Source organism: Hylaeus anthracinus, unplaced genomic scaffold (genome assembly GCF_026225885.1).
Source record: "Hylaeus anthracinus isolate JK02 unplaced genomic scaffold, UHH_iyHylAnth1.0_haploid 11981, whole genome shotgun sequence".
Classification (NCBI taxonomy): domain Eukaryota; kingdom Metazoa; phylum Arthropoda; class Insecta; order Hymenoptera; family Colletidae; genus Hylaeus; species Hylaeus anthracinus.
In genome coordinates this window covers 1,402,723-1,426,888 of record NW_026534329.1, presented here as the reverse complement: position 1 = coordinate 1,426,888, position 24,166 = coordinate 1,402,723, and the positions used below count along the sequence as shown (strand labels likewise).

The 24,166-nt window shown below is 42.0% G+C and overlaps 1 protein-coding gene and 1 long non-coding RNA gene across 13 annotated transcripts in view; one reads left to right on the top strand and one right to left on the bottom strand.

The window, feature by feature from the left end:
- The window catches only part of LOC128885360 (MOB kinase activator-like 2), a 35,561-nt gene that overhangs the window by 10,772 nt on the left and 623 nt on the right, over nucleotides 1-24,166 (bottom strand). For 3 of the 12 annotated variants that reach the window (XR_008459596.1, XM_054139361.1, XM_054139364.1), the window contains exons 1-2: nucleotides 5,769-5,862; nucleotides 41-198 (exon numbers count right to left, since the gene is read on the bottom strand). The exons of 2 other annotated variants lie outside the window; for them this stretch is intronic. Coding sequence is in view for 2 of the 10 variants with exons in the window: in XM_054139372.1 (XP_053995347.1) it covers nucleotides 7,471-7,517; nucleotides 11,397-11,462 (113 nt within the window). In the remaining 8 variants the exon portion in view is untranslated. Of the gene's footprint in view, nucleotides 1-40; nucleotides 199-5,768; nucleotides 5,863-7,470; nucleotides 7,518-11,396; nucleotides 11,468-16,223; nucleotides 16,525-24,166 lie in introns of those variants that run through there. 7 more of the 12 variants (XM_054139367.1, XM_054139368.1, XM_054139369.1 and 4 more) reach the window with 5 other exon arrangements.
- On the top strand, nucleotides 18,332-20,054 carry LOC128885367 (uncharacterized). The gene is made up of 3 exons (XR_008459598.1): nucleotides 18,332-18,382; nucleotides 18,468-19,039; nucleotides 19,122-20,054. It is a non-coding gene; the product is annotated as an uncharacterized LOC128885367 (long non-coding RNA).

The window sequence follows — 24,166 nt, the reverse complement described above, 5'->3', positions numbered from 1 at the left end:
GATTAGATGCTAGCACCGTCGTCTCGAGATCGGTACTCACCTAACAGGACTTCTCCGATTGGAAGCGTTGAACGATTATTTTGTAAAAAACATTTCAAAATATCGACTGAATTTAATATAACTGCACTTCGTAGACGGAACTTTGTTTGTTGTTTGGTTTTACCGTTTAGGAAGACTTAGAAATATCGAGTCAAACACCTGCGTGATCGAGAGAAAGGTACAGAGTTGAAAAAATAGTGGGAGTTAAAAGAAAACATGTGGTACAGTTCGATAATTGTAACAAATTTTTGTTCCAAGGAATCCAAAATTTAACCGCCCCTTCTCCTCCAAAGGTTAACTTTCAATTCTTTTTTGATCGAAAATATGAATTTGCATAAACATCCGCAGTCTAGGGATATGCAACGTAGGGACTGAATTCCCTGGATTCCATTTTTCGAGAAATGTAAACGAAAATTCACATTAGTCACAGAATGTTCCAATATCATCCAGCAGCAATGATATATCGCTGGACGAATGGGAAACGTTCGAAAAACAAAAGGGAATGAGGCACGTAGGACCTCGGAACCAGGGAATCGTAGAACCTCGGTACCACGGAGACGATCGCGATTACGATTCCTCCGCGGATGTTTCCACTTGACCATATCTCCCCATCCTTCTCTATCTCGCCCCTTTTCTGGTTCTCTGTCTACCTCTCTCCTGAGCAGGAATGCAGAGGAATTTTTCGAATATGCGCTACTGGACCAACGCCAAACACTCGAACGTGGCGGCGTGACTTCGTCGCAGATTGCTTTGGTATCTTTAGAGGATCCGAACGCGACGTGCAACGACGGGGCGCGAAAAAACCACCCTAAAAATCGACCCATCGCCAGTGGTGTGACTAGGAAGCTAAAATACTTCAAATGGTAAATAGACTCCTTAATCGTAAATCGTATTCTAGAACTGCTTAAATTTTTTAATTGCTCCAGTTCTCAATGAAAGATTTCGTTACGATACCGAGGACGAATCAAGGCCCATCGATTCTTGGTATTCAAGGTATCGACCCATAAGCGTCTGCTTCAACTCGTTTAAGTGTTTCACCGCCAGTGTTTCAAGAATTGATCCTCACGAGAAACATTATCCTGCTACTAAAAGTCTGATTATTTTTTCACGCGTTACATCGAGCAGTAGCTATAAAAAAAGGAATATACAGAAAATGGTTGGTTCGCGGAACGGAACGAATCTTTGGCAACCAGGCGAGCGGTTAATTCTTTTCTTTCTCTCTTTCTCGAGCGGAAATAATACAGTGTTCTCTATGGTGGCTTGGTTGGTGATCCGTGGCTTCCTACTACACGCGTGCTGAGACGGAAATAACGAGTGCGCGTCGAATGTAAGCAAGACCATAAATTCGGCCCGATTTATCGACCCCTCATGCGCGATTAAAGAAATGCCCACCTTGAGCATCTACATTTCGCACAAAGTGCGCCCGTATCCTCGATATTTATCGCTCAACGTTTCCGTGGTAGCTTTTGCTTCTTTATGGAATTCTCCGATAGAAGACGACACATAGTTTTATCCTCGTCTTACGAAAAAGGTTTCGCGATTAATGCACTCCCAAAATTCGTAAGTTTCCCATTTACAAAGTTCAAGGGAGTACATGCATTTATGTGAAACGAGATATTAAATTAGTATGTTGATTAACGGATTATATTCAGCATACATTATGTATAATTTCTGTATGTTTTTCATTTTACTGTTCATAAATGAATAAAATTCCGCAGTCTAATCATCATATTGTAAATAATGGGGCATTCTAAGTGTGTTTCAGTGTGATGGCTGTCACTAATGATGATGAATCCTATCTTCATTAAACTAATCGGGATTAGCAAGGTTTTGCGTGGCCTATCCATTGTAGGGCTAAAGAAAGACCAGTCTTCAAAGGGGTTGCAGTGCGTATTGGGTCAGACGCTCTAGTTAGACTTCGCGAGGTCTGTGTCTGGCCAAATACCTCTGCCCTGTCCTTATTCTACTTACTCGCTCTATCGTACTGTGGGAGCTGCGAATTATAAACATATGTATAATAATAATTACACGATGGCATAACAAGCCTTTCATCAGACACTTTCGACCATTTATTTATGAACATCTTCGATCATTTAAATTGTTCCATATAATAAAGAAATTACGTGTAACGGAATAAGGCACGTTGAGTAGAAGATGGTTCCTTTTAAAGAAAATGAGAAATACAAAGGAAAAGAGAATCCTTTTTAATAACTCGAGTGGCTATAAAACTCCTTACTTAGCTACCGCTGTTTGTCTGGTTTATAAAGGAAAACAAATGTTTCAAAGGTAATGAAAACTGAAATTGCGAAAACAAAATTAGCCTGATCTTTCTTTTCTCCAAGCATACAGAAGAAAACAAACTAAAGCCCCGTTGGCTTGAAACGACGTCGAATCGAAATATCCTTTCTAATTTCGACGCTGAAACGTGAAAATGATATTTCGCGTAACGCGACTACGTGAAATATCTCTGATCCAAACGCTACAAGATTAATGACATTCGATCATCAGTATTCTGGTCGAAAGTCGCTACGGTATAAATAGATTTTTCGTCGACGAAGGCAAGGTCAATTCCAACGGTGGCAACAACAATTTACATAACCAAAGAGGGAAAGCAACGAGACGCGCGTTCTTGCGGTAATTGGATGAAAGTATTAACGATGTAATGATGCAATGTAACAAAACCATTTTCGGAGCGTTGCACAAATTGTATCATCAGGGCTTATGTTTCGTCGTTGAAAATTTTCCCTGAGGGATCCGGTGTGACGATCAAAAAATTAAGCTTGTGCCTTTCAGAAATTTTTGTCAACTCTATAAAATAAAGAACGACTCCAATATTGTTTCTAATGATAGTATTGTTTAAAAAGAGTATAAAAATATTTTTGTACGAACATTACAATGGTGATGGTTTAAGTTAAAGTACCCAAATGCATTCATGAACCAAGCCTGGTCCGCGATGAGAGACTATCGACTTTCATCGAGATAACAAGTGAAATGTCCGAAAGTGTTAGGAAAATGAACGTTACTTTGGAAGACGTGTCGACAAGGATTTAATTCTTGGCGATGCTCGGCCGTCGGATTGGGTCTCAAAGAAATTCGATTCCAAGTTAAGAATACGCAATCAAGGGACAGCTACCAAGTTCTCTTGCATCCTTTTACCATCAAATTACGTGGAAATTGCTTCTCAGCGTTAAACTTGATGACTGTCCGAATAGCGTTTTCTATCTAATTTCTTGTTTGCCTTTTATTCCTCGATCGTGTAAGCGCTGGCTCGATAGAGCAACGCTAAACGGCTGAGATAAAGTTGAGTAAAGATGAGCAGAGTCGTGATACGAGCTGTGAAATACTTTCTTATCCGCGGGAGCGTTTCTTGTGTCGATAAATCGAGACTATATAATGTTTTAAAAGGTTCAATGTTGAATGTCTCGCAATATTTGCTAATGTGAAACTGATTTAACAAGAACCACGATGAAGATATTTAAAATAACATCCATTGTAAATATTTATGTACTAATTTCTGCTTGAGAGAATCAAGCTAACAATTTCCCATCAAGAAAATGATATATTTCCCTTGTAATGGTTATTGAAATTGAAACTTTGCGTGAAACCAAGCAAAACCCAGATACACCTGCTGACAAACTTGCGTGGAGTTGCTCCCATTTATTGAACGTATAACGAACGGAAGAACAACAATCGTCGGTGCACACTCTGAACAAGTTGAAAGCTAAAACTGATGCAGTGAGAACACCGACGAAACATTGGCCTGGCAGAAACAAGAACTTCCTTCTACAAACGGTTCTCGTAACGAGTTTGTTAACTAGCAGAAGGGCTAACGCTAGCGATTGGTCTTGCGAGGGTACTTCTTCGTACATTCGAAAGATAAACGTCTCCCAAAGAGTTCTAGAAACGGCTCCGTAGTTACGTTGCAACGTGATATGCAATTGCTGCTCAACTGTGAATGTAGTAGGAAAAAACGAGAATGGAGATAGAAATAACCGAGAGCTTGTTGCAAAGTGGGAAGAAAACAGAAGAAAATAATATGTATATATATTTTTTCTTAATTAGCGATAGAGTGAAAGTCGAGGGTATATATATTCTTTTAATTGGCAATAAAGTCAAGCTTGAAAATATGTGTTTTCAAAATTAGAAGTAAAGTCAACCTTGAAAGAACTGACGCTACCTTATTTCCCAAGATTCTCGGACAGGATGACTTCAGTGATACATCACGTGAGCAAAAACTGTCTGACCTAGTTTTCTCGTACTGCTCCTGTCAATGGTTGACTGACACGTCGAGACACCTGATCGAGTACTCAAACCCGAAGAGCATGGCGTCCATTACAACTATCCAAGAAAATCAAATTTACTTGAGACAGAGGGGGGAAGGGGGGGGTGAGGACTCGTCATACTTGCCAGGATACCCAAACAAGATAGCTTCATCAAAGAAGCGTCCTAGTTTCATCGCCAACATCTCAGCGTCCTTAACGAAAGGGAACACTCTTGAGACTCCAAACATCATTCCACGGATGAATTAACTAATTACGCGAGGGAAACACTGGTGCATTGGCCAACTCGTAATGTGTTTGCGATGAAGGGGACTATTTAGAATGCACGGGATGCAATAATTAATTAACGTGGACTTTGCCATCGCAGGTTATCAAGTGGTACTTGCCAGGATACCCTTTGTAGCTGAATGTCTTTCTGATAAAACGGTAATATTATTTTCAGTGTCATAGTGTCGTTCAAGATGACCCAGAGATGGCCAGTGATCATACTGATTATACTAGTTGCTAAGGAATCATAGTTACGAATTACGTCTCACTCAACTTTGCAATAGACTAATACGAAGATTGTGATGCAAAAAACGAGAGTAGTCTCGTTTCTTCATTAACATCTTAATGCCTTTAATTGAAGTGCACATATCACTCCATCATAAAACATGAATGTTACTCTATTAACGTTCGTTACACAGAGCGCGACTGGTAAATGCCAGCACTTCGATAACAGCCCCAATTGGGGACAGTACCTCTCCGATTCGAGATAAGTTAACGTCTTCGCCGATATTCAATATCGCAAGGGTTAAATGAAATTGAAGGAATTAAGTGCAATTGTAAGAACAGGATGAAATTGTACTCCCACAGGGCATCTCAGCTCAATTCAAATTCCACTAAATGACTAAACTTTCGATCGATTTCTTGGGTAAAGGGACGTTCTCAATTTTCCAAAACAACCTTAGAAAATTCCTACGAAATCTTCGTTAAAGAAAACTCTTAAAGTGCAAACAGTTAACATCTCTCTATCCTCATACAAAATAGACTCCAGCATTACCCAAACGAACCAACAAATTGGAAGTAAAATTCCCCCGAGGCCTGTTTCAGCTGAGTCAAGATTGACTCGGAGGAAATACTCCGTTCCTCGCCTCGGAGCAGTTCAACATCTCCTGGCTATCAAAACACTCGTACGAGCCAACATCAGCGACACATTCCGATAGAAAAAACGAGTCTGTCCCTAAATGCAGCTCGAGTATGGTCGTAGTAGCCAAAACTGAGGAGTCGGCTTGGACTCGTTTCAAACGAAAGCGGTCGTGTTGAATGGAGGTCCAACGAATGACCAACTGAATGAGTAGAAAGAGTGGGGTGTATGAGGGTATGGGCTTCCAAAACCGTCGCGAAACCGTCGACCAGCACACGGACGATTGGTTTAGGGGACGATAATCCGTCAGTCGCGACTCGTACCGTGTTCACCGGTTTTCCATCGAGGAACCGACGGCACTCGACTCGACTCGACTGGACACGTGTCTCTGTCGGGAGTTCGAACGAGACTGAAACAGAAGTCCTTGCGCTACCCCGCCATCCCCCTTCCATTGCGTCGCGCACTAGGCGCCATGTCGAATGGTGGGGGAAATGGGAAGACCATCCAGGCGTGGGAGTCCCATCACCCGGAAACGATGGACAAAGAAGCGTGGAGGAAACGCGGGGAATCCGGTGTCTTTGTTTAAGAGGGCATGGCCAGGCAGAAATCTTGAAATTTTCCATTTTCTTTTTTCCATTTTCTTAAGATACACGATGGTAGAAACAATCTATGAAAATGTCAAGCTAATCCGCTTAAAGTCGAAGAAAATATTCGACTTCGTACATAGGTCGCTCCGAGCTGATGCAAACCGAAGTCGACGATACATTCGTAAGCTGAATGCGAATATTTATGCAAACTTATATGCTTCACGATACAGAAAAATAATTTAAATTTGAGTAAAAGTATGCCTTATCTTTTAATCGGTATAACATCTGCAGGCTATTCATGATCGATGAAGAACTCGTTCGACCTCTTAGGTAAACTTGTCTTTGCAGATTTGGGTAAAATTTTCGTGACCTTAAACTGTCCAACCAAAAAAATTACAATGTCCTTTACAGACTCGATAAAGACAATTCCCGCGAGGGATATTTTTCCCTTCGCTCCACCTCCAATAGTATTTTCGTATTCCGTGAGGCAACCGAGACATTTAGGTGTGCCCTTTACGTGCCTCGGCATAATAATTTCGAGTCTTATGCATCTGCGTTCCACGCTCGACGTCACACTTTTACGCATTCGTTCTAATTTCGCTGTGAACGCAAAGTATGATTTTAAATACGAGCACCACTTGTATCGGGTGAGAACACTGCACGACAACGAAAGTTCGTTAGAATATTCGGGGCATTGCTATTCTACCCTAAACATTTCCGTTCCAATTAGCTCTTAGTTGCAATTAGTTCTGCTAAACAACAATTCACATACAGGATTATATCGAACGTTCCATTTCAATCTAAAAATGGATTTAACCCGAGATTACGTATTGAATACATTAAGTAGAAACAAACCATTATAAATAAAGAATTTAATTAAAAATAAAAGCGGCTAAGAAGTAAAACCAAAGGTGGTTATTATTATCTCGAGAACGAGCAATCCCTTACTTCCCCTGGAAAATAATTTTTCATCCATATTATTGGTCACCGAGTTCGTCTCATTATACTTCATCACGATATAACAACGATATCTTGACTAACAACTGTTGCAAAAAAAAAATCAGAGTCTGGAACATCCTGAATTACTCAAAAGCTTCGACCTAGAATTTAAGGTTGAATTGGTTACGTGTAGGTTCACGTGAAATCGCTACGTATCTGGGTTGAATCAAGATTGACTTTGAAAAATACTTACATCGAGCTTAGCGCCGAGATCAGGAGTTAAAATGGGTCATGGTTCGGCTCACGAATTATTTACACTGAATTAACATTGACGAACGGAAAGTTTAAGAACTGCTTAATAGCGTTAAATAGTGGAATCGAGTCGTTTGAGTAAATACATTGGATGAGAAGAAAACGATTAGAAGTAAGTCAATTTCAAATAAAGATTTGTTATAGAATAAGGGTGGACAAAGTTTTATGTACTGTTATGCCTACATACTGAGTACGGTGGAAACACCCAGGTCGTAGTGCACCAGTGGGAGTGAACTTGAAGATAAGATAAAACCAATGGATTAGGTCGGGATTGAATCTAAACAAAATCTGGGTCACGTTTGGATCAAGTTATAAAACGGGGTCTGGGTTAGATCTAGGTTAGTATACGTATGCGAGCTTCGAGATAAGGGCTTAACCGTCGGTTATGTAAGGATTAATCTTCATTACGCGGGAGTACAAGGCGGAAAAACGACAAAACGATACCATAAATCAAGGTGATAGACTCAAACGGAGCGATAAATGTGAAAGAGCAACGCAGACATACTGGCAATTTCAAAACCTGTGCCCCAAACGAAAGTTTCTGTGGTTAATATTCATTAATTTATTAAGTGTACAAATTTATTCTCTTGTTTTTTCTTTCTTGAAGCTTGAGTGATAATTGAATTGAAAAGCAAGGAATTAATTTCTACACGTAACAAACACAAACAAAGCAAAATTTTCCAAGCGGAGTGCGCACAGCCGTCGAAAATTTGATTGCGAATATAAAATGTCCCATTTGCCGTGACGGTATCGACGTGACACCGTTGGGATGGAATTATGACACCGACTGTTATCGTTGGAATTACTGCGACCCCTGTACATTGCGTTCCCCTTTGTATCGCAGAGATTGGGGAAGGAAGAGCGGAGAAGCACCCAGGACTAGGAATGACGTACAAATACCTACATGCACGCGACAAAGCTACGTAGAACACGTTATTGCAACGACAAACAGGACGAGGCTGCCGAGGCAACGAAGCGCGATGGGAAAATACGTAGGATAGGGAAATACGTTGGATGCGGACAAAAGATTCGAGGCGTCGACGCGCTGGCTACGAACTGATTGAAACTAGCGTCACTCAGCCCGTTCCTAATAATCTCCACTGTTTATTTCCACGCTCTTGTTGCTGCTATCAGTACCTTTCTATGTATAAATTTTAAGCCCTGCAGATTGAAGTGAGACTAAGTCGATTACTTGAAATAAATAATCGGTAACACCTGATGTTTCGAGGAAAACTGTATTACCTTTAATTAAAGCAGAGTACAAAGCTGGCAGACAGGTATCTAACGCGTGATAAGTATGAACGAAGCACGTACCGTCACGATGCGACAGATGGGTAGAATTAAAAGTAATTTATTATCGGTCAGGCAGCGTGCATATTAGTAGAGCCTAGATAAGCAACAATGAAACACGCGAGAGAATATGTTTATTGATCACGTGGCGTTTTAATTTATTACGAGGGAGCATAACGATGTCCACCCACGTTACGCCGATATACATCATTGTTTGTTGAAATCGCGACGATCGGGGATAATGGAATATTGACTACTCCGTGCACAGTTGGTTCAAATGTTATTTCATAATTGCAAAGTCGATTCGAACCCGTCGCGAAAATTAAAATTACGCGATAAAAGCTCCTTTCGAGCGTTGCTCAATTTTCATTCCGTTACAGTATTACGATTTTCAGTCCTCTGGTATGTTTCATCGAACATTTTAGTATTAAACAATTTGGAAATAAATCGTAAGAAACAGAAGGTATCTCTGAATCAACCTAATACGATTTAAATTTCCGTGGCAAGCAAGCAATTCCAACAAAAATAAACACACCGACGCGAGCAGCCTCGAACGTTGCGTCTGGTCCATTTCTTCCCCTTCGTGGAATCCACACGGCATCGAGTATCGGGATGAATTTACGAGACACACTCTGTATAGCACGAGGGGCCAGCATAATTCATAAGGTCGCGTAATACTTTGCGGAAGAGTGGGGTCCGTGCAGAGAGAACGGAGGGAAAATTGGGAAACGCGGGTAGAGCAAAGTTGCGGAACAGAATGGACGCACAGCGAAGGGCGAAGGGTGCAGGGAGGGGCGCGAGGGCAGCAATGCGACGGTAGTTGCGCCGCGACGCGCTACGCCGTGTGTCGGATCAGCTGTGAGCTGGCAAACTCGAGTCAGCTGACTGGCCTGCCCCTCTGCTGCCACTCCAACTCTGCGACAATCAATATCCCGCTCTGCCCCCGCGATTCTGCCCGCGGCTCCCGGTCTTCCTACTTCGAGATCCACACACCTTCTGTCCCCCACTTCTCGACCCGCGAAGCATCTTCGGAGCCCGATTTATCAACGCCCACCTTCGCGATGCTTCACGCGCGCAGTGGAAAACTTCGGCCTCTCCAGTTGAATCATCGACCGCGCTCTTCGCGAGGGCACACTTCGATGATACGCTACAATTCCCAGAAGATGGATTTGCAACACGTTCTGGGAAACTTTTGTTACTTCCAGCGAGTGCTAGTACAATTAGCACAATTTTTAATCTCACCTCGTAGCAGTCATCTTCTCATTAACGGTCCAGCAACTATGCCCAGAGATCTATACTCCTTTGCACTCGGATTTCCCCTCTGGGGGAACTATTACTGATTACACGATACAAACAGTAACCGTTCTCGTCTAAGAAAAACTCTTCTAAATCTCTCATCATGAAAGTCTCTATGATAAGTCATGTCAAGTAACCAAATGTCTCACCAGACCAAATCATTTATGGTGATAGGCAGATAGGCCAAACACGTCGTAGGACGCTGACCATCTAGATTCTATGGGAAGACCTGGGTACTGGTTTCTGTCGGAACGAAGGCAACCGGAGGAGGTCTTAACTACGTAATTATCCAGACAATCGAGCATTTCCCGGTGCAGGGAAGGAGAGGTGTAGAGGAGGAGCCGGTGGTTCGGAGATTGGCGCCAGCCTCTGTCGTTCTACTCAGACCGGCAGGATTACAGAGAAGGATGCGATCGATGGATGAACGGCGCCCGAGAGGCGCCTCGCCGTGGCGTCGGGTCGCTTGCTTTCGCGACGAACTGTTCCTACGTTTTGTTTACTCGCTCATCCCCCGTAGACGATCGCAGCCATTAGTTGCCCCTATGCCATCTTCGACCCCGTTCTGCAACAACATTAGCAAAAGCGTTCCATTGGACGACCAAGGACCCCCTGCTTTCGATGAGGAGTTGGCGAATGACGTGGACGGTTAGGAAGCACCAGGGTGCAGTATCCTCGGTCTTGATATGCAAACTATAGCGATTTCTCATTAAGAGTTTAAATGAAATGATACGCATTCGCTCGTATAAATTCCTTCTTTAGTAACTTCGTTTAAAACATCCATTTCCATCCAGTTCCATCTTCGATCGACGTGTCCTTCTTGTACATGACATATATACACCGTTTGCACCCCTTATATCGCTCCCTTGCGTCGAAGAAGGTTTCCTTTCTCCAAAAGGAGCGGAAGTCCATTAATCGGCTCGTGTTACGTTGGTTTCGCGCTACCGCCATTTTTCGTCTCGAGGAACACACTTAGAACGCCACGAAAGGTTTCATGAGGACGTCTCTTTGCGGAAAAAGTAGAAAGGTCCGAGTATATCTAGCTCTAACAAAGACAATTTTCACGACGTAAGACGCGAGACTACATACAAGAACTCGATATCAATTAATTTTAGGAAAAATTCAATCGAGGAACTTGATATAAATTTGAATCGTCGCGCACTTCTGCTCCTCCGCCTCTTATTAGTCGAGTATTCTATTCAGAGGTTCGCAAAAACTGTCGCGAGTAACAAAGAAGCGGAAAAAACAAAAGATAAGAATGTGTACAAAAGATCGTCGGAGAAGCTTCTTAAGCAGCGTTAAAATCCCTCAAGGTGTTTTTCAGATCGTCGCCTCCTTTGTACCGCAAACAAAAATGCATTTCCGGTACGTAGCGGTGTTTGTTAGAGCACGAGAAGTTCGTGTCAAAAGGGGAACTGAAATTTTCAGGACTGAGACCATTACCAGGGGTACAAGTTGTTCGTTTTCTTGGTTAAAATTTACTTCGAAATGTAGGCGAAACGGTTAATTAAGCGAAGTACTCCTTTTTACCTGTTCGCGTGATGAGGCGAAGGACCACCATTTTATATCCGACTTCTTCTCCAGCGTCGACGCCATCAAACCTGCGAAATTTCTTGCAAGTTACGAGAGGGAATTGAAATAATTAACTACCGTCTAATGTAATTACTTCCATCCACTTCCAGACTGCGTAAAAGATAGTAGAAACGGTCTAGTTAATAAAAATCCTGACGCTAACGGTGAGTGTCTTTCGAGTAGAAAATGCGATATATATCGTAATTTTGAACATCGTGTTCTTTTATCGAGGAGGTCTACGTCAAGGTGAAATTTAAATTGCACAGCGACGATCTCACCTTGTTGAAGCCTCCATAAAAACAAAACGAATGGTACAAGGAAGATTCAATGGATTCTAATTCCTGCTACAGTGGACAAACAAACCGGCCTTCAAAAGTCCTCGATCGAAAGCAATATTTTACGTAATACTCATTGCGATCCAAGGTCACCAGGGGATTGTTATAGCCCGCGAATCCGATTTCATATTCCATCGCGTCACACGGCATCGAGCAGCTATTTCAAGGGCAACATTTCCTCGTCAGGGGATGATATGACTCTGGAATTCCTTTCAGCCGCTGGTATTTCCGAAGTGATCGATTCGCTGGTAATCGAGGAGGATATTCCGCGAAAGTGATCGTAGCCGTTGAAAGCGCACGGAAGACTAACGAATGAAACTGGGCCACGCAAACAGCCACGAATACGACCTCTCTCTCCCTCTAGCTTGTTCTGTGTTAAGGGTAATCAAGGTCGGTATGCGGAAACCCTGATTCCTCAATGTCGACCTGACACTTGGTGATCGTAGCCTGTTTACCATCCTTCACGCGAAACGGTTTATTGAACCCTATCTACGTAATAAACATTTTTTTTTTTTTTTTTTGTTCGACGAGCACACTTTTGTTCAACATTTCTAAATTGGGGTCAACCTTGGCGTGCTCTTGAAATAAGTAGTACGTTTTTATAAGCGAAAAGGCATCCGAAAGACGAGCGTCGCGACGTCCAATAATAACGGGGTATCGACGCAAAACGTCGCCAATGTTTACCCCGTTTTCCGCTAGTCTGTTCCGGGACGGTTGCGGCGTGGGCATTAAGGTTAAATCAATGTTTGATTTCCGTGCAGCCCTGTTCGTTGAAACATCACGCCCCCATAATAAGAGACGGAAGCCAAAATTAATACACGACGCGGTTCCAATCTGGACATCGGTGTAGATAGCGTCGACGAAATTGAATTTTCACCGGAATATAATTGCTGCGCAAATATTGACCGGCGACCCGCGGATAAAAATTTGTTATCCGTTCGATCGCCACGGGATGAACTCGTTCAGAATCGGATACGTCGGTTTTATGCAATTTTGAATAAGCACATCGTCGACTGTTTGTTCGATCAGTGGAAGGTAAGGCCCTTGCGCAGAATAAATTTAACGATTCATTAGTACTAAACGTAGGTGATAATTAAATACAAGTCAATGTAGTAGTCTGACTTCGGTCCTAGCATTCAAAGGGTTAAGTAAATACGATTGTAAACATGTGTCCCACGAAGAGAACTTCAGATCAAAGAGTCCAAAGCCTAAACAATTAACAATTTCTAGTAAATCGTCCTTTGATTTTCAGGAACATTTTACAGGAATCGTTTGAAATATTTAACGCTCGTGGCGGCTCCGTTGAAAACGATCTCGCGAGACTAGCGGGGAAAAACGGGGAATCAGCACGTAGAAAGTTCAGAGACACGCGAAGCATGAAGCCGCAGCAATGTACGGGCATCGTTGACGTAAGCTTCGAAAGCCGCACGCGCGGTCAGCCTCAGTACGCTTCGCCGTGTTCCACGCACAGCGACGACCACGGGCACGTGCTTCGGACCGACACGTCACACATCCGCCAAGTTATTATGTCAAACACATACACGTGTAACCAGAAGAGAGAGAGACGAGCCTTGGTGGTCGCGGAACCGCGTGCAGCACGACACGCTGCATCGAAATTGAACGTATCGCGGTGCAAATGAAGCAAACTGGGGGGCCTGAAAGACCCTAACGATTTCATTCTCCGGGACCATTTTAATCTAGGGTTCTTGTACAGCCTTGTATCTTAACTTTGGATACAACTTGTATCTTAACTTTGCCCGTCTTTGTGTCTACAGGGAAGCGTCGTTTTTCGAAATAATATTTGGAATTAGTTTGTGAGATATTTTAAACAATTGTCTGCTATGAAAATGATGCTCTTGTTAGAGTCATCTGTTAGCGTCGACGTCATTGTAGCTATGGAAGAAACTGATGACGGGATGCGTTGGTTCTTGGTTTCTAATTTTAGCTTATTATGCTATAACCCGGCCGTTTGCTACGTGCCTATAATTAAGCTACAGAGATAGCCGAGGGTCTATCTAATTAAGTTACTAAGTTAGCCAAAGTCAAGGTCGACGTGGCTTTAGGCAGCCTGTCTTCCTGCAATAGGAAATATTGGTTTCTGAACTCCTCCTCTCTCATTGAGAATTAGAGATAACTGTTACATGTACATTATTCGTCTTACACACTTCAAGTGTATCATTAACAATGATGCGTTGAATTGTCGACTAAAAAAAATTAAAAAATCATACCCAATGGAAAGGTACACTGTTCTTCGTTTTTATCGACGACACAAATATATCTACACGCCTGTTCAAATTGTTTTCTTGTATAAGGATAAAATTATCTTCGCAGATAATGTTGCACATTTTTGCTTTATAGAATATTTCATATATGAAAGCTTTCAACTATAATTTACACGCGTCCAAGGTGTCTTCTCTTCTTAATAGCTCGCTAGGTATTCGAGTGTAATCAGAGTTAGCAAATACAAAGAGTTACCAAGTTCTTGTTTACAAAAGCATTTCGGAAACTAAACAGCCTACGAAAATAAAGATAACTCTTGGGATTGGAACGACGTTCCGCGAATACGTCTATCGCTGTTCCGCTCCAATGCATGCTAATGGTAAAGTTCTTTGAGTTTTATCTTGCTTGTCTCTAGATAACGTTCATTTAGCACAATACCGTTCCAAGAAACACTCCGTAGATCGTGAAAATTTACAACGAGATATTTCTTGAATCAGTCGTTTCGAAATCGTGTCTAAAAATAATACTTCCTGGCCCGCACAAGACAAGCAGATGTGGAATTGATCGAAGAATATCCACTTAGGATCTATGAAACACAGGTGTATATATATCTAAATTACTTTAATTCGAACCCATTCGATTCGTGACATTTAAAAGGGCCCTAATGCTGAATACCACCGCTGATAAGAGTCTAATTCGCTTCGCTCCAGCCAATTGTTTGCACGTGTCTCATTTCGCGTCGACGCGTCAAAAACGTTTTCTCGCTTGCTTGTTATCGCCTAGCTCAAACAATCCTGGCGTCAGCAATGGGCAAAACACTTATCTTAATTTCAAATAGAGCCAGCGAGACAAACAACCGTTTTACTAAACAAAAGTAGAGTTGATATTTCAGAATGAAATACTTGACGATGAACGAATAAAAAATTATTTTATTTTGTATGTTTCTTCGTTTTTATTCTTCGGTTTTATTCGTGACCTATTATTCGAATTAAAAAAGCTATTTAATTCACATCGTCACCTTGGACGCTCTTTATTACTAGTATGGGTACAAAGTGCAACTACTGCACTGATATACCAGCGTTCAGGCAACGATTTTAACCGCTATTCGCGTAACGTGAACAGTCTTTTTTTTTGGATCGAGTAATTACTCATCATTAGCCTCGAGGCGCAACTCCAACAGCAGAATGTTCGCCACCTTTTTTCTTGGCACGTAAATGCTTCCTGTATCTCAAGGAACTGAAGAATCCAAAGAAAAAGTGCTCTCGCGTTCCTGGCACTCTAGTCGATTGACTCGAGCTTCCATAAAGAAATTGAAATTTTAGGTCTATTTTCATTTAACTTTAGTTAACCTACACCAGCACTGTGCCTCGAACAGAAAAACAAGGAATTTGACCCGATACAAATTATATTTGACGCCAGGCGCAGAAGTGGGGAGTGACCTTGAGCGGCCAATTGAGCTTAATTCGATTGTAGTATTCACGCAGTAGGTCAGAACATCGCACGTGAATCGAGATAGGATTCGAATGGAATTGAAATCATTCCGAGTTGATCTCCTATCCCGATACAACTGAGATAGCCTGACTGTAAGTGTAGCAGTAATAAAGATGTGTGAAAATAATAATAGTGTTAGAGTGATATAAAAATACCACCGATTAGGAGATTCGTATCATAACGAGCCACTTCCCATTGGTACGAGTCACTCGGAACAACTCGATCACCTGTTGATTACGCGAGGTATCGAATTGTTCTGTTGGACAGATTCCATCATGGGGTCTGAGCGAACCGAATCACCACCCACTCGCTTGAGGATTCCTGAACAAGAACATGTACAGAGCGCAATATGGACGCTAGGTACACACCGTTGCTATCTGAGAAGAATGTCTCTGAATGAGAAAAGTTCCACAACTTCATAATTAAACAGTAATGTTGGAGTGATTCTGATAACGTAAATAGTTTTTAGAAAGGCTTCTCAAGGGTAAAAATTTACCCTTAAAAAAGAAAATTCTAAAGAAGTCAACAGACTGTATTCTAAGTTTGGTTAGGTTCCTTCAATTCCAAAGTTTCAAGAATCCTAACATCAAAATCTAATCAGTAATCAAGCACCCTGCGAAAGAAGATTCTAGTCGGATGATGACGGAGGGGGGGGGGGGGAGGGAGGGGGGAACAGGTTGATCCCATCGCTCGCCAGAGGCATCCTTCTTGGCTCTCCAACTATAGAACTCTCACTGACCTGCAGAAGCACGTGACTGTGTCCTCGACGTCGATAGAGAGAGACGTGTCGATGGCCGAGTACTTAAGCACCTTCCTGCTTCCCAAGCCGAACATCGAACCGACACTGAACCAACTCGCGACCAAAACGTAGGGAAAGGAAACACCGAAGAAAGGGAACGCCGGCCAACGAACTGCGAGGTGGGGGAATTCGAACGAAAATCAAAAGAAGAGAACAAAATACGGGGGAAGAGAATAAGAAAGAGGCTGAGGCGGAGGGAAGAGGGGAAAACGCCAGGAGTCGCGACACTAGATCGACGGAAACACACAGCCAGTCAGCAACGGAACACAGACTGACGTCGCGGCGTTCTCCAGGCGTTCGCCAGGTACCAGCGCCGCGGTCGCTATCGGCTATCGGGCCGTCGCCAACGATAAACGGAGAAAGCTACTCGCGGATCGCGCCAACACCGAGGAGGGGGAATTCCCGCGGTAGGGAGGGACGAGGGAAGGGACGGAGAAACGAGGGGGGCAAAAAAGAACCGAGAGGAAAGAGGAAAAACGGAGGCGAAGAAACGCGTTTCGCGCCAACAGTCCAAATTGATGTCAGAAGGGACTCCGTTGTGAGTCTGAGTAAAATATTGTCTGAGATAGTATCAGGTTGATTTCATACGAAATGTGGTTTTCTTAGTGTTTGAATTACGCGACATGGTGTTAAAAAAAAATACGTATCGATGTACATCTTATCTATGCGCGAGTTGGAGCAGCCCTTTATTGGCAAAAATGAAAATTTGAAGGAAAACAGACATCATGACAGGGACAAGGTATGGTATCACAGATTAGCAAATTAAAATCATAGGAAAGAATGAGGAGTAACAAGAAGAAGATGTCTCGGAGGGGATAGAATTAAAGTAGGAAGTGTACAAGCGCAAAGATTGAAAGCGCAAAAGGATAAAGATTGCTCCAAAATCATTTGGAGTAGATGAGGTTGGAAATGGACGCTATAAATATATAGTAAGATACTAGATAGATGAACTAGCGACTTTTTTGATGGACAACTGACGAGGTGAGCCTAGCCAAAGATGGAAGTTCGTGCGTCGAAGGCTGCGCTAGACAGAGAGAGAAGACGCAGGTGAATATAGGAGGCGTGCTCGTGCGACGAAGAGAGAATCCGTGCACAAAAGGGGCTTCCTCCCTGAGGATGGTACTTTTGTTTCCGTCTTTGTTCTGCTCGTGAACGTTTTCTCCAGCTTTCCCGCGCCGCTCTGCTCGCCTCTCTGTCGGTTTAATGTAATTACCAAGAGAAGCTAGCGCTCGGCGAAACCGAACAAGTTCTTTCTCCTCAACTTCCACGGGACGGGATCGTGGTACCTGTTCCTCAGGGTCGCGGGCAATGTGGGTGCACCTAACGAAGCTCGAACGGAAGGCTGTGGACGAATCGTCGGATCGATTCTAGGAAGACTGATGAATTATTGGAATTTCGTGCGTCGTCGCCGAAAATAGGTTACTTCACCTTTCGATGCCGCGAACAAACGCGTTTAACAAACATTAGGACCGTTTGTTTACAAAAATTTACACGTCGCAAATTGATTACATTTAATCATTCCGGTTATATAAATAATACTACGTGATTCGTGTCTGAGTTTGTGACAGGAGCGACGACAAAGACGGGACATAGTACTACACGTCTTATTACACGCTTTGAAAGGCTAGGTACAAGACAAACACATCAGTCCACGCGTTACTACGTCTTCCAATTCGAAACGGTCGATTATTTTTTGCCTGTTAACTGCTGGCAGCTGCTGATGTAATGGTACTTGTTTTTTTCGTTCTATAGGATGTCTAAGTCAACAGACATTCGACGTGTAAATCGGTTTCGACCATCCTCGGTTACGTAAGAATACTCTCATCATCCTTTCTCTTCAATTTCCGGTATCCAGTGGTGGACTGATAAACGACAACAGCTGACGATTGTTTGTTATCGGTCAACCTCGATGGTTCACATCATTTTTCGATACTAACCGAAGACCTAAACGTGTAACAAAAATATCCAATTAATTTTTATGATATTGTAGACTAAGGACCTCAGGGAGGAAGTCTAAACGAAGATTAAGCCACGGAGATTTGAACATACTATCATTTACATTTGATATAGTCTTGGGTATGAGAGACGCTGATACTACGGTATGCAAAGAAAAACATTTTATTTGGCTTCCCAGAATAATTACAACCGTGTTTCCATTCTCAACGTTTCGACCTTTGGTTTTAGATCCTCGTTCAGGAAATTTCCAAGAGTTATGCAACCAACATTGAATTACATGAATAATTTTGAATTTGCTGAATAATAATGCCACGGGTCGCGCGTAACAGGGTAGAATATTATTGGAAATAGTGAAACAGTGTGTTTCATCTTAAACCATGATGCAGAGCTGCGGAAATAAAGTAGTTTATTTGTTTTAATTCATTCTCGTATACAGTTACATAGTTCTAAGTAGGGTGAAACTAAGTAACTTTGTTTTTGAATAACGTGCACCGTGTCTCGCGTTACTGGATGGTGCATACGTGCATTATCGCGGTATATGTATATATTTTCTGCGCGAAGAAGTGGGCGCAACTGGTTCACGGGCTTCGCGCGTAAAATACTAAAGGTTAAGGTCAATCGATGCATGATATTATTATGTTTCGTAATGCATGACATAAGTGAGAAATAAACCGTCCTTAACGAGTCCCAATCTCAAGGAACTTCTCTTGCGACGAGACACTCTTTGTAATTCTCTGAAGCAGCGGTTGATTTAAATGACAAACGCCAGGGAAGTGATTATCGATCGATGTTATCCAAAGGTCAGCGATTCTTTTAAAGATTAATGTAATGAATGCATTTGTGTATCGTTTAATTTATTTAATCTTACCCGCGATATTTTAGCATGCAATCCAATGTGAGTGGTTTTGTAAATCTACAAATGTAGCTTGGCGCACACAGTCGAGAGATTCCAACGCACCAAGAGTATCAGGATTTATTTTCTCGCAAAGTATCAGAAGACCGAGAATGTAGGACAAGAAAGTTGAACAAGAGTCTCGACGGAACCCGACCAAAGTTAAAGAAAGCTTCAATGGTGGTTCTTCGAAAAAGAAAAAAAAGAAAGAAACGGGCAATGGACGAACGAAGCCCGATAAAAAAAAAAAAAAGGCGTTTCGTTGGAAGAAACGTTGATAAAAGAGAAGAGAAAAGAGGCAAATTAGTCCGCAGGACATATCGGTTATCGATAAAAATTCTGCCAAATGAATTACGCGGAACCTCTGCAGTATCGTCGATAGCCACGATCAGGGAGCCAAAGGGACGAAGGAGATATGGAACGTGAAACGCGAGACGCGCTGTCGGGAGCCAATTCGGTTATCCCGTTGCCGGCAACGAGATAAATATCAATATTAATCAAGTCACGGGTGCGTAACGATGTAAACTCGCGGTGAATCGTTCAAATCGCGACGGGATTGACGGTTCTGAAAGCTGACAGGTTCACATTGCTATCAAGGGACTGGATAAAAAGATAAGCATTCCTGTATGTAGCCATAGAGCATAAAACTGAATAGATGCAATATTTTCTGATACACTTCAACAACTAGGAAAAGAAGAAGAACAGAAGATGTCGACATCGATCTCAACAGATTAACGCAATCCTACGGTTAGCGGAGCTTAACGAGAACTTGTTCACTTCGATTCCGTATAAAGGCAAGAATCGTAATCGAATTTGCTCCAAACATTGCGCAACAACGTTGTTTGCGTCAATGACACCCCTCGTGTTACGGCAACAGTTTATGCGCCATGAAAATAAAATGGATAACAAAATGATATTTTCTATACTTTTGCATTTGCGCGTTTTCTCATACATTTCGACCATGTTTCGACTTGTAAGTCCGTAAACATGCGCGCTCTGGTAATTAATGATTAAAAGGTAAGAGTTACGACAGTATCGGATGCGCGGTGGTTGAGGTGACCTTGAACGGCCAATGACTGCTTCAACTAAATTGGGTAACCCAACACGATGCGGTCAACTGCTGGTAAGTCATTGAAGAACTTGGCGAACTTGTCATACACTTACCTTCATGATCATTTCACTTAGCAAATGGTTCTTCTGGGTTATCATCGGTACCTGACTTGGTTGTTAGAACGGTAAGCAAAAAGTTCACGTGCTGAGTCGCACTTCGTCATAAATTACATTCCCGTGGCGCACCCGGCTACCAGAAAAACTTGTTAATTACGTCAGCGACCACCTACTCCGCGTTTCTCTTAGGCAATCAGCGTTTGTCCTCTGTCTTTTTCAACCGGGGAAGACTAATATTCTTTTACTCCGCAACGGTGATTTGGTTAGACTCTGCGTGGTTTCCTCTTAGTTAAATGGAATTTAACTCTTGAGTAATTGTAATAAATATTTGATGTTTTCAACCTTTTGACTGAATGCTTTTGAATTATACGAGGCTGTTGGGATTTTGTTTAAAACGTCGTTTCGGAAGGGTAAAAAAAAGCCTTCTTTGTCAGAAGCACGGCGCATAAGACGATATTACGCGATAAGCGTGTCTGTGGATAAGCGACAACCCACACGAACAGCTGCATGTATACTCTATGTAACCCGTATTGTCGGCGAAAACTGTTATCGCGAAAACCGTTGATAAAACCGTTTTATCTACGCAGGCAATATACATCGTCGGCCGTGGATTTAAAGTACAATGCGCCACGACCGGTTTTGTTTTGACGTTCCCAATGTTTATCTGATAACCATTGCCGCGAATAAACTGTAACCACGGATAATTTTATTTAATCATCCATCTCGGTTTTTAGTTTTTATTGTCGATAAATGAAGTACTCAAAATGTGTTTTATTGCAATGTTTGGAGGCCTCCTCAGAAATATAATATAGTATTACGTACCACGTGAAAAATATTTTTGAATAACCGTCAGCAATGAAATAAATAACTACGCATATGGCGATCTAGGGTAGGCTCGCGTTTAAAAATTCACCGTCTTCGAAATAGACTGCTGGTACCCGAGGACCGAATTCAGGTTTCCAGAGATCAAAGTTGCTCGATAAATTCAAGTTAACCTACCGATGGAACAGCGATTATTAATGGTCTCACGTCGCGCCGAAACGACAGGGTGTCCAAACAGTTTTGGCGAGCGAAGGATTCGCTAGTGATTCACCGTGGCAAACCGATCGCCAGCTATGAAAGACCAGCGTGAGTCATCATGGCGCTCGGTTTCGAGCCAGCGACCACCACTGCTCACTTTCCTTGTTGCTCGGTGTGCAAACACACATAGTAGGTGGAAGTGTTTTCAAGAGTACACGACGGACACGTATACAAGCCGACCGGCCAGTCACCGAACCATTGTCTTTTGTTTTGCTCGAGAGATCTCTCTCTTGGAGAACAACGTCTCTAGCCCCCCTATCTTTTACGATCGAGGAACGAATTGCCAGGTCGGAATTAGCCGACCTTTGCTTTCGTCTTAAGAACATGGAATGGCAAAATTGTATTCGATTAATACAGGAATAAGAATATCACCATTAGCATGACTTGCATCGTTATTTAAGTACGTCTAGTATCATTGGAACAATTACTCATCGACCTCTACGTGAAAATAAATATGTATGCATATGTATACCGGTTCTCCAAGGAATACGTCTTGCATACGATAGTAACTGAGGACGATCAATATTAAATATACCTATTTGTATACCGCAAAATATATTAGTATAATTTGCTTTATTTCAGAAAAGAGCGAAAGGAACATACATTTTTGCTTTGATCAGTAACAACTCTCCAATTTCGTACAAAATCTTCTAAAACATTTCATCTACTCTGTCTAGAAATGGAAATTAGGAAATAAAATTCTAAGCACAAGTACGTCTCGAAGACGGAAGGGAAAGGAGGATAAAAAAAAACTGGTTTCGTTTCTTTAAATCCCTGTTTACATCACGTGCACGTGGTCCGCGATCGAAGTAGGAAAAAGGGGAAACGTCGTACAACCAGAACAAACGTGCCCAGCGGTGTATAGAAGATACTTTTCCATTGTGTCGATTTCGTTTCCTTTTATTTTTATCCCGGCGACATTCGAGGAACAATAGGATCGCGATCGTGCGCAAACGTGAAGGTCCTTGAATCGTTACTGATCCTACGCAATTCACCTATTATCGTTTCGCGTTAACATTTACCAGATTGGAGCACACTTCCCCACGAGTTTCTCCTTCTGTTCGCTGGAATCGATAATGCCAGTCACTCGATGTTGTAATTAGAAATATTGACCAGCTTTTATCTCTCTTATTTAGAGGTATGGTCTAACGTGACCTTCATTTTGAAAGTCACGCCACAGGAACTAGCTGGAGGATCCAAATTCTAAGATATCACACAAGGAAGCTCATCCAAAGTAACTCTTAGTTTCGGAGTTTGCTTTCAAAAATAGAAGTTACAGTTTTAGTAAAAACATTATTGACCTTATTTTCTTATCGATTAGTATTTCGTCATCATTAGAAGCATCAAACACAATTAGGACCACCCGTTATATAGTGCTAACACGTCACTTCACAGGAAACTATTTCAAAGAATACATTACAAAATTATTCATGCTTTCCGAGTATAACAATACTCCAATAACAAAAATTAAGCATGATAATTGTTCACATATTAGAATATCGCTACATCGTCTTTATTAAGATACTAACACAGTTAGTTCCATATTCCATCGTTGCGGTGCGACAAACCATACGTTTTTAACTGTAACCGCAAAAAGTAGACCACAAACTGTTATCAATTTATAAGAACATTTTTTCACATCATTGAAGGCAACGGAGATACATATTTGGAGTGGTCACCTTAAATGGAACACCCAGCATGTATATATCACGTCACGATTGATCAACACCGTTCTATTTAAGGGTATTTCGCATTAGGCGACGATAAGAGATCATTTTATCGCTAAAACGTAGACACATTCGTGAAAATATTCCGGTATACGGTTACAGTACAAAAAATCTAACTTAAAATAAACAATGCACTACATTTTTATACCACATCATACTTTATCGTAAAGAACAACATGTATCGGGTACCATACCGACTCCAAAACCAGCACGATAAATACGTGCACGTGTCATAGTACATTAAATAGAGAAAGAATAAAGAAAAGCGATATGATATATTTTTGGATCTAGGACATACACGTACCCACATTTCTATTTCTACGGACAACCTAAAAAGAACAATGACCATACACTACCTTACTCCAACTGTCTAACTACTTTCTATCTTAAGTAACGACTTATTGAACGCTGATAAAACACTATCAAAAATATCGACAGGGAAATCGTGGAACAAATATATAACGTATAGAGATGAGCAAAATTTTCTTCATCGAATAAACGTTATCGGTTTTATGGAAAGTCGCGCGCGATTCACGTTTACGTAAGTCGTCCGAAGCAAACGATATACGCTTCCTCTCCTACGTATCGAACGATAAAAGGTTGGAAATAAGAAATCCAATCAAGATAACGTAACTTCTCGGCGCTGAACAAGCACACGTAAAGACTTTTTTTCCCGAACTTTTTCGTTCGATGTTGTCCTTTCGTACAGCAATATCGATATTCTCGACTTACGTTGGGTCTTCTAACCTTATCGACGAGTGTAATCGACGCTGTCATTGTCGTTGTCACTGGTTATCGCGAAAATGCGACCGATGGTGCACGTTGCGAAACACTTTGTGTCGGAACAGCGATTCTATATAACACGCGTTATTTCGTGACAGTGGCGGACGAAATTTCTGGGTTGTCATTGCGCGCGGAGCTGTTGAATTTTTCGCATCGAAACGACGGCACACGGGGATTACTTTCTCACAGAATAAGCGAGAGGACACGCGATTTTACCGAGAGCGTCAACCTCGACAGGGAGGTTAGGCCGTTCGACGGACAACGAGGTTAATAGTTCC